General features: G+C 45.9%; 1 protein-coding gene across 1 annotated transcript; it reads right to left on the bottom strand.

Moving 5' to 3' along the window:
- Positions 1 to 2233: 2233 nt before the first annotated feature.
- p2ry2.1 (purinergic receptor P2Y2, tandem duplicate 1) lies at positions 2234 to 15449 on the bottom strand. The gene is made up of 3 exons (XM_024405872.2): positions 15226 to 15449; positions 6603 to 7472; positions 2234 to 2455 (listed from the first exon to the last, which is right to left on the bottom strand). Exons 2-3 carry the CDS (start codon positions 7452 to 7454, stop codon positions 2234 to 2236), a joined length of 1074 nt encoding a protein of 357 aa, XP_024261640.2. The 5' UTR covers positions 7455 to 7472; positions 15226 to 15449.
- Positions 15450 to 17449: the final 2000 nt, after the last annotated feature.

Here is a 17449-nt window from a genome sequence, read left to right as displayed (position 1 = left end):
GTTCATTACAGTTATCTGCACCTCAGAAATTGCAGCCCAAATAAATGCTTCACAGAGTTCAAGTAACAGACACATCTCAACATCAACTGTTCAGAGACTGCGTGAATCAGGCCTTTGTGGTTGAATTGCTGGAAAAGAAAATGCTACTAAAGGACACCAATAAGAAGAAGAGACTTGCTTGGGCCAAGAAACACGAGCAATGGACATTAGACCTGTGGAAATCTGTCCTTTGGTCTGCTGAGTCCAAATTTGAGATTTTTGGTTCCAACCTCCGTGTCTTTGTGAGACGCAGAGTAGGTGAACGGATGATCTTCGCAAGTGTGGTTCCCACCGTGAAGCATGGAGGAGGAGGTCTGATGGTGTGGGGGTCCTTTGCTGGTGACACTGTATGTGATTTATTTAGAATTCAAGGCACACTTACCTAGCATGGCTACCACAGCATTCTGCAGTGATACGCCATCCCATCTGTTTTGCGCTTAGTGGGACTATCATTTGTTCTTCAACAGGACAATTACCCAACACACCTCCAGACTGTGTAAGGGCTATTTGACTGAGAAGGAGAGTGATGGAGTGCATCAGATGACCTGGCCTCTACAATCACCTGACCTCAACTCATTTGAGATGGTTTGGGATGAGTTGGACCGCAGAGTGACAGAAAAGCAGCCATGAATTGTTGGATTTTGTTTAATTTGTTTAACATTTTTTTTTTGCTACATGATTCCCATATGTGTTATTTCATAGTTTTGATGTCTTCACTATTATTCTACCCTGTAGAAAATAGTAGAAATAAAGAAAACCCCTTGAATGAGGAGGTGTTCTAAACTTTTGACTGGTACTGTATATAAAAAATAATACTATATATGAATAAAAAATGTTAAGTTATTCAAGTATAAATTACCAAAGTTATGGTAGATTGCTATAGATTTTTTTGTTAATTACCAAAATTACTGAAGATTCTGGTAACTTTGGTAAATTACAGGTAGCTTTGTTTAAGCATAAGTTTTTTCTCTGTAATTTGTAGTCGTGCCAGCAGTGAGCCTGTGTTGCTTCTATAAAACTATCTGGATTATATCCAGCACCATCTGTGTGTCTTTGGGATGTTAATGAATGATTTTACAGACACACCCTAGAACCTGTCCAAGTCATGCCTGGGCCTGAACCTCTTTCTCTGACAGCTCTCAAGAGGAGGTCCTCTTCAGACTGACTTACAGTCTGTGTGTGGTGTATGCATTTCTGAAGATAGCTTTGTTAGATACACTACAATCAGTGGCCCCTAAAGATATAATAACTGTCTATTGTGGTTACAATAGTGATTAGAATATCACTAACATCACTATCATGTTTTTCAGCATATATGCTCTCTACACTGTCAGCATCAACCAGTGTAAATCTCTCTGCCGTTAGCTAAGGAAGCTAAGTCAGATTTAATCAATGAGTTACTGTATACCCCTCTCACTTTCAAGTAATACGTCTGGTATTTGTATTGAATGTGAAATCTCCTGTTATTTACCAGTCAGGGATAAAACATTCAATAAAATATGCCCACTTTGTTTGACACCATTCATTCTCTTTCAAACAGTCGTCATCCCATAGAATTAGGAATAGTAGGATCTCTATGGGTCATCTGATCCGTATCTGATAATGATATTCAGTTCAAAGGAGTCAGTCATCAAATCAAATGTGTTTATATAGACCTTCTTACATCAGCTGATATCTCAAAGTACTGTACAGAAACCCAGTCTAAAAGCCCAAACAGCAAGCAATGCAGGTGTAGAAGCACGGTGGCTAGGAAAAACTCCCTAGAAAGACCAAAACCTAGGAAGAAACCTAGAGAGGAACCAGGCTATGAGGGGTGGCCAGTCCTCTTCTGGCTGTGCCGGGTGGAGATTATAACAGAACATGGCCAAGATGTTCAAATGTTCATAAATGACCAGCAGGGTCAAATCATCCAGCCAGTGTCTTTGTCCAACTGTGTTCTCTTCATTCCAATGGAATACACAATGTGTTCTCTCCATTCCAATGGAATACACAATGTGTTCTCTCCATTCCAATGGAATACACAATGTGTTCTCTCCATTCCATGGAATACACAATGTGTTCTCTCCATTCCAATGGAATACACAATGTGTTCTCTCCATTCCAATGGAATACACAATGTGTTCTCTCCATTCCAATGGAATACACAATGTGTTCTCTCCATTCCAATGGAATACACAATGTGTTCCATAGCTATTCAGATAATAGATTGATCTTCCTGTCGGTCAGAGCTGCGTTGAGAGTGCCCCGTCACGCTTCCTGGTTTCATTTGTGATGCCCTGCTTCTGTTAGTGAAGTTGCTGCGGAAACCCTGTCCAGCCATGAAGTAGAGGATGGGATCCACACAGCTGTTGGCGCTGGCCAGGGGGCGTGTTACCTTATAGGCCATGCTGGACACCCTCAGCAGCTCACAGCTCACCTGGGGATGAATAAAAACTCTAATGATTTAAACATTAATTCTGTTGACAATGTGCCTGTTAAAGAGCAACTGCCTTTAAAAAGCAGCAAATCCCTTTGAAAACAACCTATGATGCATCCCTTTGAAAACGACCTATGACGCATCCCTTTGAAAACAACCTATGACGCATCCCTTTGAAAACAACCTATGACGCATCCCTTTGAAAACAACTTATGTGGCATCGATGACAGATTTCTTGAATTATCTTAGATTCCTTCACGTGCCAATCGGCATGTTCAGTGGCTCTTTAAAGGCAATGTTACCGGGCTCGCAGAGATCATACTTAAGTTCAATGCTGCAGATGTCGTCTCCATAGTGGAAATTACATTTAAATGTCAATGACCTTTGAATCCCAGCCTATACAAGGATAATGACAATATCAACAACAACAATCATAATAGCAGTGGTTAAATTGAGCCTGAGCTACCTGGAACTCCAGCATCTTGGGTGACAGGGGGAGCTACCTGGAGCCAGACTCCTGCATCTTGGGTGAAAGGTGAATCTACCTGGAGCCAGACTCCTGCATCTTGGGTGACAGGGAGAGCTACCTGGAGCCAGACTCCTGCATCTTGGGTGACAGGGAATCTACCTGGAGCCAGACTCCTGCATTTTGGGTGACAGGGAGAGCTACCTGGAGCCAGACTCCTGCATCTTGGGTGACAGGAAGAGCTACCTGGAGCCAGACTCCTGCATCTTGGGTGACAGGGAGAGCTACCTGGAGCCAGACTCCTGCATCTTGGGTGACAGGAAGAGCTACCTGGAGCCAGACTCCTGCATCTTGGGTGACAGGGAGCACTACCTGGAGCCAGACTCCTGCATCTTGGGTGACAGGAAGAGCTACCTGGAGCCAGACTCCTGCATCTTGGGTGAAAGGTGAATCTACCTGGAGCCAGACTCCTGCATCTTGGGTGACAGGGAGAGCTACCTGGAGCCAGACTCCTGCATCTTGGGTGAAAGGTGATTCTACCTGGAGCCAGACTCCTGCATCTTGGGTGAAAGGGAGATCTACCTGGAGCCAGACTCCTGCATCTTGGGTGAAAGGTGATTCTACCTGGAGCCAGACTCCTGCATCTTGGGTGAAAGGGAGACCTACCTGGAGCCAGACTCCTGCATCTTGGGTGAAAGGGAGAGCTACCTGGAGCCAGACTCCTGCATCTTGGGTGACAGGGAGACCTACCTGGAGCCAGACTCCTGCATCTTGGGTGATAGGGAGAGCTACCTGGAGCCAGACTCCTGCATCTTGGGTGACAGGAAGAGCTACCTGGAGCCAGACTCCTGCATCTTGGGTGACAGGGAGAGCTACCTGGAGCCAGACTCCTGCATCTTGGGTGACAGGAAGAGCTACCTGGAGCCATAACTCCTGCATCTTGGGTGACAGGGAGAGCTACCTGGAGCCAGACTCCTGCATCTTGGGTGACAGGGAGAGCTACCTGGAGCCAGACTCCTGCATCTTGGGTGACAGGGAGAGCTACCTGGAGCCAGACTCCTGCATCTTGGGTGACAGGGAGACCTACCTGGAGCCAGACTCCTGCATCTTGGGTGACAGGTGAATCTACCTGGAGCCAGTCTCCTGCATCTTGGGTGACAGGGAGAGCTACCTGGAGCCAGACTCCTGCATCTTGGGTGAAAGGTTAATCTACCTGGAGCCAGACTCCTGCATCTTGGGTGACAGGGAGAGCTACCTGGAGCCAGAATCCTGCATCTTGGGTGACAGGGAGAGCTACCTGGAGCCAGACTCCTGCATCTTGGGTGACAGGAAGAGCTACCTGGAGCCAGACTATCTTGACTCCTGGAGCCAGACTCCTGCATCTTGGGTGACAGGGAGAGCTACCTGGAGCCAGACTCCTGCATCTTGGGTGACAGGGAGACCTACCTGGAGCCAGACTCCTGCATCTTGGGTGACAGGAAGAGGTACATGGAGCCAGACTCCTGCATCTTGGGTGACAGGGAGAGCTACCTGGAGCCAGACTCCTGCATCTTGGGTGACAGGGAGCGCTACCTGGAGCCAGACTCCTGCATCTTGGGTGAAAGGGAGAACTACCTGGAGCCAGACTCCTGCATCTTGAGTGAAAGGGAGAGCTACCTGGAGCCAGACTCCTGCATCTTGGGTGAAAGGTGAATCTACCTGGAGCCAGACTCCTGCATCTTGGGTGACAGGGAGAGCTACCTGGAGCCAGACTCCTGCATCTTGGGTAAAAGGGAGAGCTACCTGGAGCCAGACTCCTGCATCTTGGGTGACAGGAAGAGCTACCTGGAGCCATAACTCCTGCATCTTGGGTGACAGGGAGAGCTACCTGGAGCCAGACTCCTGCATCTTGGGTGACAGGGAGAGCTACCTGGAGCCATAACTCCTGCATCTTGGGTGACAGGGAGAGCTACCTGGAGCCAGACTCCTGCATCTTGGGTGACAGGGAGAGCTACCTGGAGCCATAACTCCTGCATCTTGGGTGACAGGGAGAGCTACCTGGAGCCAGACTCCTGCATCTTGGGTGACAGGGAGACCTACCTGGAGCCAGACTCCTGCATCTTGGGTGACAGGGAGAGGTACATGAAGCCAGACTCCTGCATCTTGGGTGACAGGGAGAGCTACCTGGAGCCAGACTCATGCATCTTGGGTGAAAGGTGAATCTACCTGGAGCCAGTCTCCTGCATCTTGGGTGACAGGGAGAGCTACCTGGAGCCAGACTTCTGCATCTTGAGTGAAAGGTTAATCTACCTGGAGCCAGACTCCTGCATCTTGGGTGACAGGGAGAGCTACCTGGAGCCAGACTCCTGCATCTTGGGTGACAGGGAGAGCTACCTGGAGCCAGACTCCTGTATCTTGGGTGACAGGAAGAGCTAACTGGAGCCATAACTCCTGCATCTTGGGTGACAGGGAGAGCTACCTGGAGCCAGACTCCTGCATCTTGGGTGACAGGGAGACCTACCTGGAGCCAGACTCCTGCATCTTGGGTGACAGGGAGAGGTACATGGAGCCAGACTCCTGCATCTTGGGTGACAGGGAGACCTACCTGGAGCCGGACTCCTGCATCTTAGGTGACAGGAAGAGCTAACTGGAGCCATAACTCCTGCATCTTGGGTGACAGGGAGAGCTACCTGGAGCCAGACTCCTGCATCTTGGGTGACAGGGAGACCTACCTGGAGCCAGACTCCTGCATCTTGGGTGACAGGGAGAGGTACATGGAGCCAGACTCCTGCATCTTGGGTGACAGGGAGAGGTACATGGAGCCAGACTCCTGCATCTTAGGTGACAGGGAGAGCTACCTGGAGCCAGACTCCTGCATCTTGGGTGACAGGGAGCGCTACCTGGAGCCAGACTCCTGCATCTTGGGTGAAAGGGAGAGCTACCTGGAGCCAGACTCCTGCATCTTGGGTGAAAGGTGAATCTACCTGGAGCCAGACTCCTGCATCTTGGGTGACAGGGAGAGCTACCTGGAGCCAGATTCCTGCATCTTGGGTGAAAGGGAGAGCTACCTGGAGCCTGACTCCTGCATCTTGGGTGGAAGGGAGAGCTACCTGGAGCCAGACTCCTGCATCTTGGGTGAAAGGTGAATCTACCTGGAGCCAGACTCCTGCATCTTGGGTGACAGGGAGAGCTACCTGGAGCCAGACTCCTGCATCTTGGGTGAAAGGTGAATCTACCTGGAGCCAGACTCCTGCATCTTGGGTGACAGGGAGAGCTACCTGGAGCCAGACTCCTGCATCTTGGGTGACAGGGAGAGCTACCTGGAGCCAGACTCCTGCATCTTTGGTGACAGGGAGACCTACCTGGAGCCAGACTACTGCATCTTGAGTGACAGGGAGAGCTACCTGGAGCCAGACTCCTGCATCTTGGGTGACAGGGAGAGCTACCTGGAGCCAGACTCCTGCATCTTGGGTGACAGGGAGAGCTACCTGGAGCCAGACTCCTGCATCTTGGGTGACAGGGAGAGCTACCTGGAGCCAGACTCCTGCATCTTGGGTGACAGGGAGAGCTACCTGGAGCCAGACTCCTGCATCTTGGGTGACAGGGAGAGCTACCTGGAGCCAGACTCCTGCATCTTGGGTGACAGGTGAAGCCAGGCAGAGCCTTTAAAAGCGTAGGATTCCAGTGGTTGTGGTACTGTACCTGGGAGGGATCCATTTGCTCCAGGTATCTGAGGGAGTAGTACAGACTTCTGGTCAGGTGGAAGGGTAGGAAACACAGCATGAACACTGCTAACACGATGATTATCATCTTCACAGACTTGTGTTTGGAGCGATGAGCAGCGAGCCCCCCGACTCCCCTCGACTGGCTCCCTCCTGCCCCCCAGGTGGGCTCCAGAAGCTTCCTCACCATCAGTCCATAGCACACCATCACCACCATGAAAGGGAAGGCAAACATCAGGATAGACACCACCGAGCTGTACACCAGGAAGTCATGAAATAACTCTGGACTGGACGTGTCGAAACACACCCTCTCTGTCCCCTCGTCCCTGGTGCGTGAGAAGTAGAGCACGGGAGCCTGGCACATCAACACACACGCCCACACCGCCGCAGACACCAGCCGGGCTCTCCGGGAGCTGACCCAGCTCAGTGACCTCATCGGGTAGCACACACCCAGGAAGCGGTGTAGGCTGATGCAGCACAGGAACAGGATGGAACCGTAGAGGTTAGCGTAGAACAGGAAGCGGATGAGTTTGCAGAACGGTTCGCTGAAGGGCCAGTCGTTCTCGTCGGCGTAGTAGTAGATTAGGAAGGGTAGGGTGAGGATGTAGAGGGTGTCGCACACTGTCAGGTTGAACATGTACACCGTGGAGGGCTTCCAGCGTTTTGTACGGAACAGGATCACGTACATGGCCGTGACATTCAGGGCTAGGCCAATCACGAAGACCAGAGTGTAGCTGACAGGAAGCAGGATGTACTTGAAGTCCTCCTTGAATTGACAGCGCCAGCTGTGCCCGCTGCTCTCATTTGTTGAGTGGTTGGCGAAGGTAGCCATCTTTGTTCATAAACAGATCTGAGGAGGATACAGATGTTAACTAATATGCGCACACACACCCACACACCCACATACAGAATGAGAGAGAGGAGACAAGTGTGACAAGTAAATATCAACTGTACTAGCCACTTGTATAACACTCCACAGTAAAGCTAAAGGAGTACCAATGTCTCTGTTGACTTCAAATTGTATTGGTCACATTCACATGGTTAGCAGATGTTAATGCGAGTGTAGCGAAATGCTTGTGCTTCTAGTTCCCGACAATGCAGTAATATATAACAAGTAATCTAACAAATTCACAACAACTACGCATGCATGAAGGCACATGCTGGAAGCAGAAGCTCATTTTGACATAATACCCATAATTCCTTCATTTGTATCTTTCCTCAATCCCCTTACGAGTCCAAGTTAAGAGAGGGATGGAGTGGAGGAAGTTGGATGTTTTGTCCTTAGATAGTGATAGATGTTATAGCTGTTCCAACAGGTTTGGATCCCACAGAGGGCACTTTGAACGTTTAAGTTGATGATTCATCAGGAAGTTATTGTCCTATTTTCACAGGTTCCGAGCATGGTGACAGGATATGATAACTAAGGTTGCAAAAGGAAGGTATATTACTGAAAACGTTCAAAGTTTACCAGTAAACTCCCAGAGTTTTGATATCTTTCAAGGATTTTATGTAAAATATATGAAATAAATAAATAAGATGATTTTAAAATAAGATATACAATGACAAAACTGTAAAACATCCTAAATATAAACTGTCAACTTAGTGAATACCACTGCTGTTTAACATTAGGGGTTCAGCATGAAATATCCTTCATATTTATTTTTGATGAACTTTGATTTATTTGACTGTCAGTATATATTTGTTGTCAATGTTTTGGGTCAAACTGGTGGTAGTTGTGAGTAAAGTCAATAGTTATAAGAGTTACAGAGTTAATAAAAAATAATGCCATTGTTGATTAGATGCTTCTGTCATTAATTAGGCCATTTTCTCTTGAACCATATGCTCTGTCTACTAGAAACTCATAAACAATATGGATACAGATATAATAAATTAATACTATATATAAATACATTTTCTTAAGTTATTCAAGTATAAAATAACAAAGTTACAATAGATTACTATAGATTTTCTGTTAATTACCACAATTACTGAAGATGGTAAAGTTGGTAGTTTTGCAACCGTAATGATAACACAGAGAAATACACATGGCATGGTACAGCAACACATGGTACAGTACAGCAACACATGGTACAGTACAGCAACACATGGCGTGGTACAGCAACACATGGTACAGTACAGCAACACATGGTACAGTACAGCAACACATGGTACAGTACAGCAACACATGGCGTGGTACAGTAACACATGGTACAGTACAGCAACACATGGTACAGTACAGCAACACATGGCGTGGTACAGTAACACATGGTACAGCAACACATGGCGTGGTACAGCAACACATGGTACAGTACAGCAACACATGGCAGGTACAGCAACACATGGTACAGTGGTACAGCAACACATGGCGTGGTACAGTAACACATGGTACAGCAACACATGGCGTGGTACAGTGGTACAGCACACATGGTACAGCAACACATGGTACAGCAACACATGGCGTGGTACAGTGGTACAGCAACACATGGTACAGGTACAGCAACACATGGTACAGCATGGCAGCAACACATGGCACAGCAACACATGGCGTGGTACAGCAACACATGGTACAGCAACATATGGCATACAGCAACACATGGTACAGTACAGCAACACATGGTACAGTACAGCAACACATGGTACAGTACAGCAACACATGGTACAGTACAGCAACACATGGCGTACAGCAACACATGGAGTGGTACAGCAACACATGGTACAGCAACACATGGCGTGGTACAGCAACACATGGTACAGCAACACATGGTACAGCAACACATGGTGTGGTACAGCAACACATGGCATGGTACAGCAACACATGGTACAGCAGCACACATGGTACAGCAACACATGGTACAGCAACACATGGTACAGTGGTACAGCAACACATGGTACAGCAACACATGGTACAGCAACACATGGTACTGCAACACATGGTACAGTACAGCAACACATGGTACAGCAACACATGGTACAGTACAGCAACACATGGTACAGAAACACATGGCGTGGTACAGCAACACATGGCGTGGTACAGCAACACATGGTACAGCAACACATGGTACAGCAGCAACACATGGTACAGCAACACATGGTACAGCAACACATGGCGTGGTACAGCAACACATGGTACAGCAACACATGGTACAGTACAGCAACACATGGTACAGTACAGCAACACATGGTACAGCAACACATGGTACAGCAACACATGGTACAGTACAGCAACACATGGTACAGCAACACATGGTACAGTACAGCAACACATGGTACAGTACAGCAACACATGGTACAGCAGCACACATGGCGTGGTACAGCAACACATGGTACAGTACAGTGCAACACATGGCACGGTACAGCAACACATGGTACAGCAACACATGGTACAGCAACACATGGTACAGTACAGCAACACATGGTACAGCAACACATGGTACAGTACAGCAACACATGGTACAGTACAGCAACACATGGTACAGTACAGCAACACATGGTACAGTACAAACACATGGCAGGTACAGCAACACATGGTACAGTACAGCAACACATGGTACAGCAACACATGGCGTACAGTAACAGCAACACATGGCGTGGTACAGCAACACATGGTACAGGTACAGCAACACATGGTACAGCAACACATGGCGTGGTACAGCAACACATGGTACAGCAACACATGGTACAGCAACACATGGTACAGCAACACATGGTACAGCAACACATGGCGTGGTACAGCAACACATGGTACAGCAACATATGGCATGGTACAGCAACACATGGTACAGTACAGCAACACATGGTACAGTGGTACAGCAACACATGGTACAGCAACACATGGTACAGTACAGCAACACATGGTACAGTACAGCAACACATGGTACAGCAGCAACACATGGTACAGTACAGCAACACATGGTACAGTACAGCAACACATGGTACAGCAACACATGGTACAGTACAGCAACACATGGTACAGCAGCAACACATGGTACAGTACAGCAACACATGGCGTGGTACAGTAACACATGGTACAGCAACACATGGCGTACAGCAACACATGGTACAGCAACACATGGCGGTACAGCAACACATGGCATGGTACAGCAACACATGGTACAGCAACACATGGCGTGGTACAGCAACACATGGCGTGGTACAGCAACACATGGTACAGCAACACATGGTACAGCAACACATGGTACAGCAACACATGGCGTGGTACAGCAACACATGGTACAGCAACACATGGTACAGCAACACATGGCACAGCAACACATGGCGTGGTACAGCAACACATGGTACAGCAACATATGGCATGGTACAGCAACACATGGTACAGTACAGCAACACATGGTACAGTACAGCAACACATGGTACAGTACAGCAACACATGGTACAGTACAGCAACACATGGCGTGGTACAGCAACACATGGAGTGGTACAGCAACACATGGTACAGCAACACATGGTGTGGTACAGCAACACATGGTACATGGTACAGCAACACATGGTACAGTACAGCAACACATGGTACAGTACAGCAACACATGGTACAGCAGCAACACATGGTACAGTACAGCAACACATGGTACAGCAACACATGGTACAGTGGTGTGGTACAGCAACACATGGTACAGCAACACATGGTACAGTACAGCAACACATGGTACAGAAACACATGGCGTGGTACAGCAACACATGGTACAGCAACACATGGTACAGTACAGCAACACATGGTACAGCAACACATGGTACAGCAACACATGGCAGTGGTACAGCAACACATGGTACAGTACAGCAACACATGGTACAGTACAGCAACACATGGTACAGCAGCAACACATGGCACATGGTACAGCAACACATGGTACAGCAACACATGGTACAGCAACACATGGTACAGCAACACATGGCGTACAGCAACACATGGTACAGCAACACATGGTACAGCAACACATGGTACAGTACAGCAACACATGGTACAGCAACACATGGTACAGCAACACATGATACAGCAACACATGGTACAGCAACACATGGTACAGCAACACATGATACAGCAACACATGGCATGATGCAGCAACACATCAGCATGAATGTATTGTTACGTTCCCCAGTTTCTGTGTTGTGGGTTTGTGTATAATATGTATGTGTGTATTTCAGGAAATGGATTCCTGGATTCCATCAAGCAGCTGATTGGTCAGCCCCATTGCAGATTGGAGCATTGATCCCGCCCTCTCGTTAGGGGATACAGCTGTCGGCAATTACCGACTCCTGCCGGCAGCTTGAAAAGCCAGAGTACCTTTGTTAGGAGAGAGAGCTTATTGGATGTCCTGTGTTGGTTGTTACTCAGAGACAGTTTTGTTGAAAGTATTTGTAGCCGCTACTTCTGAGTTATGTCTGTGCCAATAGGACTCAGTGTTTTTCATTATTGAAATTGTTCCCTTTACATGAGTAATTATTCAGTTTTTGTTCCCTGGGGGAGGGGAAGGCACCTTGGGAGTGTTTAGGCAAGAGGCCTGTGGCCATACATGTACCTGTGGAACGTACTCTGTCTATGCCACTAGGTAAGACCTGGGCAGGCCACCCCCTGTATTGTGGTTAGCCCACCAGGTGGCGTTAAGAGTAAGTAAGTGTGTAGGAGAGGGGGCTCTTTAACTTTTACTTTCTTTGTTTCTTTGTTCCATCCAGCCCCTTTTCCCCGAATTACCGTGTAAAGGAAGAATAAATTCCCTGTAAACGGTAATATTCTCTGCCTCTGTCATCCTTACCTACAATCTCATATCTCTTTCACTCCACGGGGAGTTGAGTGTAGCAGGGTGTGGCGTCCCCCCCCTCCAAGAGGCATGTGTAACAGTTTTATAACACAGAGACACCCGCACACATAGATCGAGGGTGGGGGTGGTGCAATTCTTTTCCACCAACAGTATAGGCCTGTTAATACAGGACTAGTAAAGGTCTGTTAATACAGGACTAGTAAAGGTCTGTTAATACAGGACTAGTAAAGGTCTGTTAATACAGGACTAGTAAAGGTCTGTTAATACAGGACTAGTAAAGGTCTGTTAATACAGGACTAGTAAAGGTCTGTTAATACAGGACTAGTAAAGGTCTGTTAATACAGGACTAGTAAAGGTCTGTTAATACAGGACTAGTAAAGGTCTGTTAATACAGGACAAGTAAAGGTTTGTTAATACAGGACTAGTAAAGGCCTGTTAATACAGGACTAGTAAAGGTCTGTTAATACAGGACTAGTAAAGGTCTGTTAATACAGGACTAGTAAAGGTCTGTTAATACAGGACTAGTAAAGGTCTGTTAATACAGGACTAGTAAAGGTCTGTTAATACAGGACTAGTAAAGGTCTGTTAATACAGGACTAGTAAAGGTCTGTTAATACAGGACTAGTAAAGGTCTGTTAATACAGGACTAGTAAAGGCCTGTTAATAGAGGACTAGTAAAGGTCTGTTAATGTTAATACAGGACTAGTAAAGGTAGTAAAGGTCTGTTAATACAGGACTAGTAAAGGTCTGTTAATACAGGACTAGTAAAGGTCTGTTAATACAGGACTAGTAAAGGTCTGTTAATACAGGACTAGTAAAGGTCTGTTAATACAGGAATACAGGACTAGTAAAGGTCTGTTAATACAGGACTAGTAACGGTCTGTTAATACAGGACTAGTAAAGGTCTGTTAATACAGGACTAGTAAAGGTCTGTTAATACAGGACTAGTAAAGGTCTGTTAATACAGGACTAGTAAAGGTCTGTTAATACAGGACTAGTAAAGGTATGTTAATACAGGACTAGTAAAGGTCTGTTAATACAGGACTAGTAATACATGACTAGTAAAGGCATGTTAATACAGGACTAGTAAAGGTCTGTTAATACAGGACTAGTAAATGTCTGTTAATACATGACTAGTAAAGGTCTGTTAATACAGGACTAGTAAATGTCTGTTAATACATGACTAGTAAAGGTCTGTTAATACAGGACTAGTAAAGGCCTGTTAATACAGGACTAGTAAAGGTCTGTTAATACAGGACTAGTAAAGGTCTGTTAATACAGGACTAGTAAATGTCTGTTAATACATGACTAGTAAAGGTCTGTTAATACAGGACTAGTAAAGGTCTGTTAATACAGGACTAGTAAACATGGTAAAGGCTGTTAATACAGGACTAGTAAAGGTCTGTTAATACAGGACTAGTAAATGTCTGTTAATACATGACTAGTAAAGGTCTGTTAATACAGGACTAGTAAATGTCTGTTAATACAGGACTAGTAAAGGTCTGTTAATACAGGACTAGTAAAGGCATGTTAATACAGGACTAGTAAAGGTCTGTTAATACTGGACTAGTAAAGGCATGTTAATACTAGGACTAGTAAAGGTCTGTTAATACAGGACTAGTAAAGGTCTGTTAATACAGGACTAGTAAAGGTCTGTTAATACTGGACTAGTAAAGGCATGTTAATACAGGACTAGTAAAGGTCTGTTAATACTGGACTAGTAAAGGTCTGTTAATACAGGACTAGTAAAGGTCTGTTAATACTGGACTAGTAAAGGCATGTTAATACAGGACTAGTAAAGGTCTGTTAATACAGGACTAGTAAAGGTCTGTTAATACTGGACTAGTAAAGGTCTGTTAATACTGGACTAGTAAAGGCCTGTTAATACAGGACTAGTAAAGGTCTGTTAATACAGGACTAGTAAAGGTCTGTTAATACAGGACTAGTAAAGGTCTGTTAATACAGGACTAGTAAAGGCCTGTTAATACAGGACTAGTAAAGGTCTGCTAATACAGGACTAGTAAAGGTCTGTTAATACAGGACTAGTAAAGGTCTGTTAATACAGGACTAGTAAAGGCCTGTTAATACAGGACTAGTAAAGGTCTGTTAATACTGGACTAGTAAAGGTCTGTTAATACAGGACTAGTAAAGGTCTGTTAATACAGGACTAGTAAAGGTATGTTAATACAGGACTGTAAAGGTCTGTTAATACAGGACTAGTAATACAGGACTAGTAAAGGTCTGTTAATACAGGACTAGTAAAGGTCTGTTAATACAGGACTAGTAATACAGGACTAGTAAAGATCTGTTAATACAGGACTAGTAAAGGTCTGTTAATACAGGACTAGTAAAGGTCTGTTAATACAGGACTAGTAAAGGTCTGTTAATACAGGACTAGTAAAGGTATGTTAATACAGGACTAGTAAAGGTCTGTTAATACAGGACTAGTAAAGGTATGTTAATACAGGACTAGTAAAGGTCTGTTAATACTGGACTAGTAAAGGTCTGGTAATACAGGACTAGTAGAGGTTCAGCGTTACAGACGTCTATATAGGTTTTCTTCTAAGAGTGTACACTACCACATAAGTTTTAACAGATAAGCAAGTTGGAGTCTGCTATTGGACCAGGTCTCTCTTGTAAAAGAGATGTTATCTCAATGAGAAAAGCCTGCATAAAATGTTTTTTTAAGTTAGCATACACTCTCTCTCTCTCTCTCCACAGAAAGAAGAGCAATGCATTTTTTAAAGGCGTCTACGCACTGCAGAAGGAACACGTCAGAGCTTCTCCTGTCCTGCAACATTGCACATTTTACCAGTACTAGTTACTCACAGTGAGAAACGCTGTTCAGTCTTGAAGGAACACACTCCGGATATGTACAGCAACTATGTCCAACTCCTGTACTAGACTCTAATATACCTGGATTACTGATGCCCCACTACAGCTAGCAGAGTTACCTGTCTCTATCTGCTGGTTAGACCTATTTACTGTAAATCTCTGAATGCGTCTTCCTCTCGGAGATACACAGAATGCTTTACACAATGTTTCTCCATGCTCGTGTGTGAGCGTGTGACAGTCCAGTTATTTGGCTTGGTGCTGAACCTGAGTAGGCGTGAACATGTTTGACAAGCTGCAGCCTGTACACACACACAGGGATGGAACTCATGATCAAGATGTACCTACTGTACACACAGGGATGGAACTCATGATCAAGATGTACCTACTGTACACACAGGGATGGAACTCATGATCAAGATCAACTCTCCTTCCGTGGCCTCCAATTGCTCTTAAATACAAGTAAAACTAAATGCATGCTCTTCAACCGATCGCTACCTGCACCTGCCCGCCTGTCCAACATCACTACTCTGGACGGCTCTGACTTAGAATACGTGGACAACTACAAATACTTAGGTGTCTGGTTAGACTGTAAACTCTCCTTCCAGACCCATATCAAACATCTCCAATCCAAAGTTAAATCTAGAATTGGCTTCCTATTTCGCAACAAAGCATCCTTCACTCATGCTGCCAAACATACCCTTGTAAAACTGACCATCCTACCAATCCTCGACTTTGGCGATGTCATTTACAAAATAGCCTCCAATACCCTACTCAACAAACTGGATGCAGTCTATCACAGTGCAATCCGTTTTGTCACCAAAGCCCCATATACTACCCACCATTGCGACCTGTACGCTCTCGTTGGCTGGCCCTCGCTTCATACTCGTCGCCAAACCCACTGGCTCCATGTCATCTACAAGACCCTGCTAGGTAAAGTCCCCCTTATCTCAGCTCGCTGGTCACCATAGCATCTCCCACCTGTAGCACACGCTCCAGCAGGTATATCTCTCTAGTCACCCCCAAAACCAATTCTTTCTTTGGCCGCCTCTCCTTCCAGTTCTCTGCTGCCAATGACTGGAACGAACTACAAAAATCTCTGAAACTGGAAACACTTATCTCCCTCACTAGCTTTAAGCACCAACTGTCAGAGCAGCTCACAGATTACTGCACCTGTACATAGCCCACCTATAATTTAGCCCAGACAACTACCTCTTTCCCAACTGTATTTAATTTTTATTTATTTATTTATTTTGCTCCTTTGCACCCCATTATTTTTATCTCTACTTTGCACATTCTTCCATTGCAAAACTACCATTCCAGTGTTTTACTTGCTATATTGTATTTACTTTGCCACCATGGCCTTTTTTGCCTTTACCTCCCTTCTCACCTCATTTGCTCACATTGTATATAGACTTGTGTCACGCCCTGGTCAAAGTATTTTGTGTTTATCTTTATGTATTTGGTCAGGCCAGGGTGTGGCATGGGGTTTTTGTAATTGTGGTGTGTTTGTCTTGGGGTTTTGGTGGTGGTATTGGGATTGTAGCTTAGTGGGTTGTCTAGCAAAGTCTATGGCTGTCTGGAGTGGTTCTCAATCAGAGGCAGATGCTTATCGTTGTCTCTGATTGGGAACCATATTTAGGCAGCCATATTCTTTGAGTTTGTCGTGGGTGATTGTCCTTAGTGTCTTACTTGTACTCTCTGTTAGTTTGCACTAGATAGGCTGTTTTCGGTTTTCATTACGTTTATTGTTTTGTAGTGTTGAGTGTTTAGTCGTGTTTACGTTTTTGTTTAATAAATATGGATCGCAATCGACACGCTGCAGTTTGGTCCGACTCTCCTTCATCACCACTAGAAAACCGTTACAGAATCACCCACCCCCAACGGACCAAGCAGCGTGTTAACAGGCAGGAACCACAGGAGAGGCAACAGAGGCAGCAGCAGCAGGAGCAGCAGCAGCTGCAGTGGGAGAGGCTGCACCACCTGGAGAAATGGACATGGGAGGAAGAACTGGACGGTAAAGGACCCTGGGCTCAGCCTGGAGAATATCGCCGCCCCAAGGAAGAACTGGAGGCGGCGAAAGCTGAGAGGCGCAGATATGAGGAGGCAGCACGGCGTAGCGGATGGAAGCCTGAGAATCAGCCCCAAAAATTTCTTGGGGGGCTCAGGGAGAGTGTGGCAGAGTCAGGAGTCAGACCTGAGCCAACTCTCCCTGTTTATC

Source organism: Oncorhynchus tshawytscha, linkage group LG13 (genome assembly GCF_018296145.1).
Source record: "Oncorhynchus tshawytscha isolate Ot180627B linkage group LG13, Otsh_v2.0, whole genome shotgun sequence".
NCBI lineage: Eukaryota > Metazoa > Chordata > Actinopteri > Salmoniformes > Salmonidae > Oncorhynchus > Oncorhynchus tshawytscha.
This window is presented reverse-complemented; position numbering and strand designations above follow the sequence as displayed.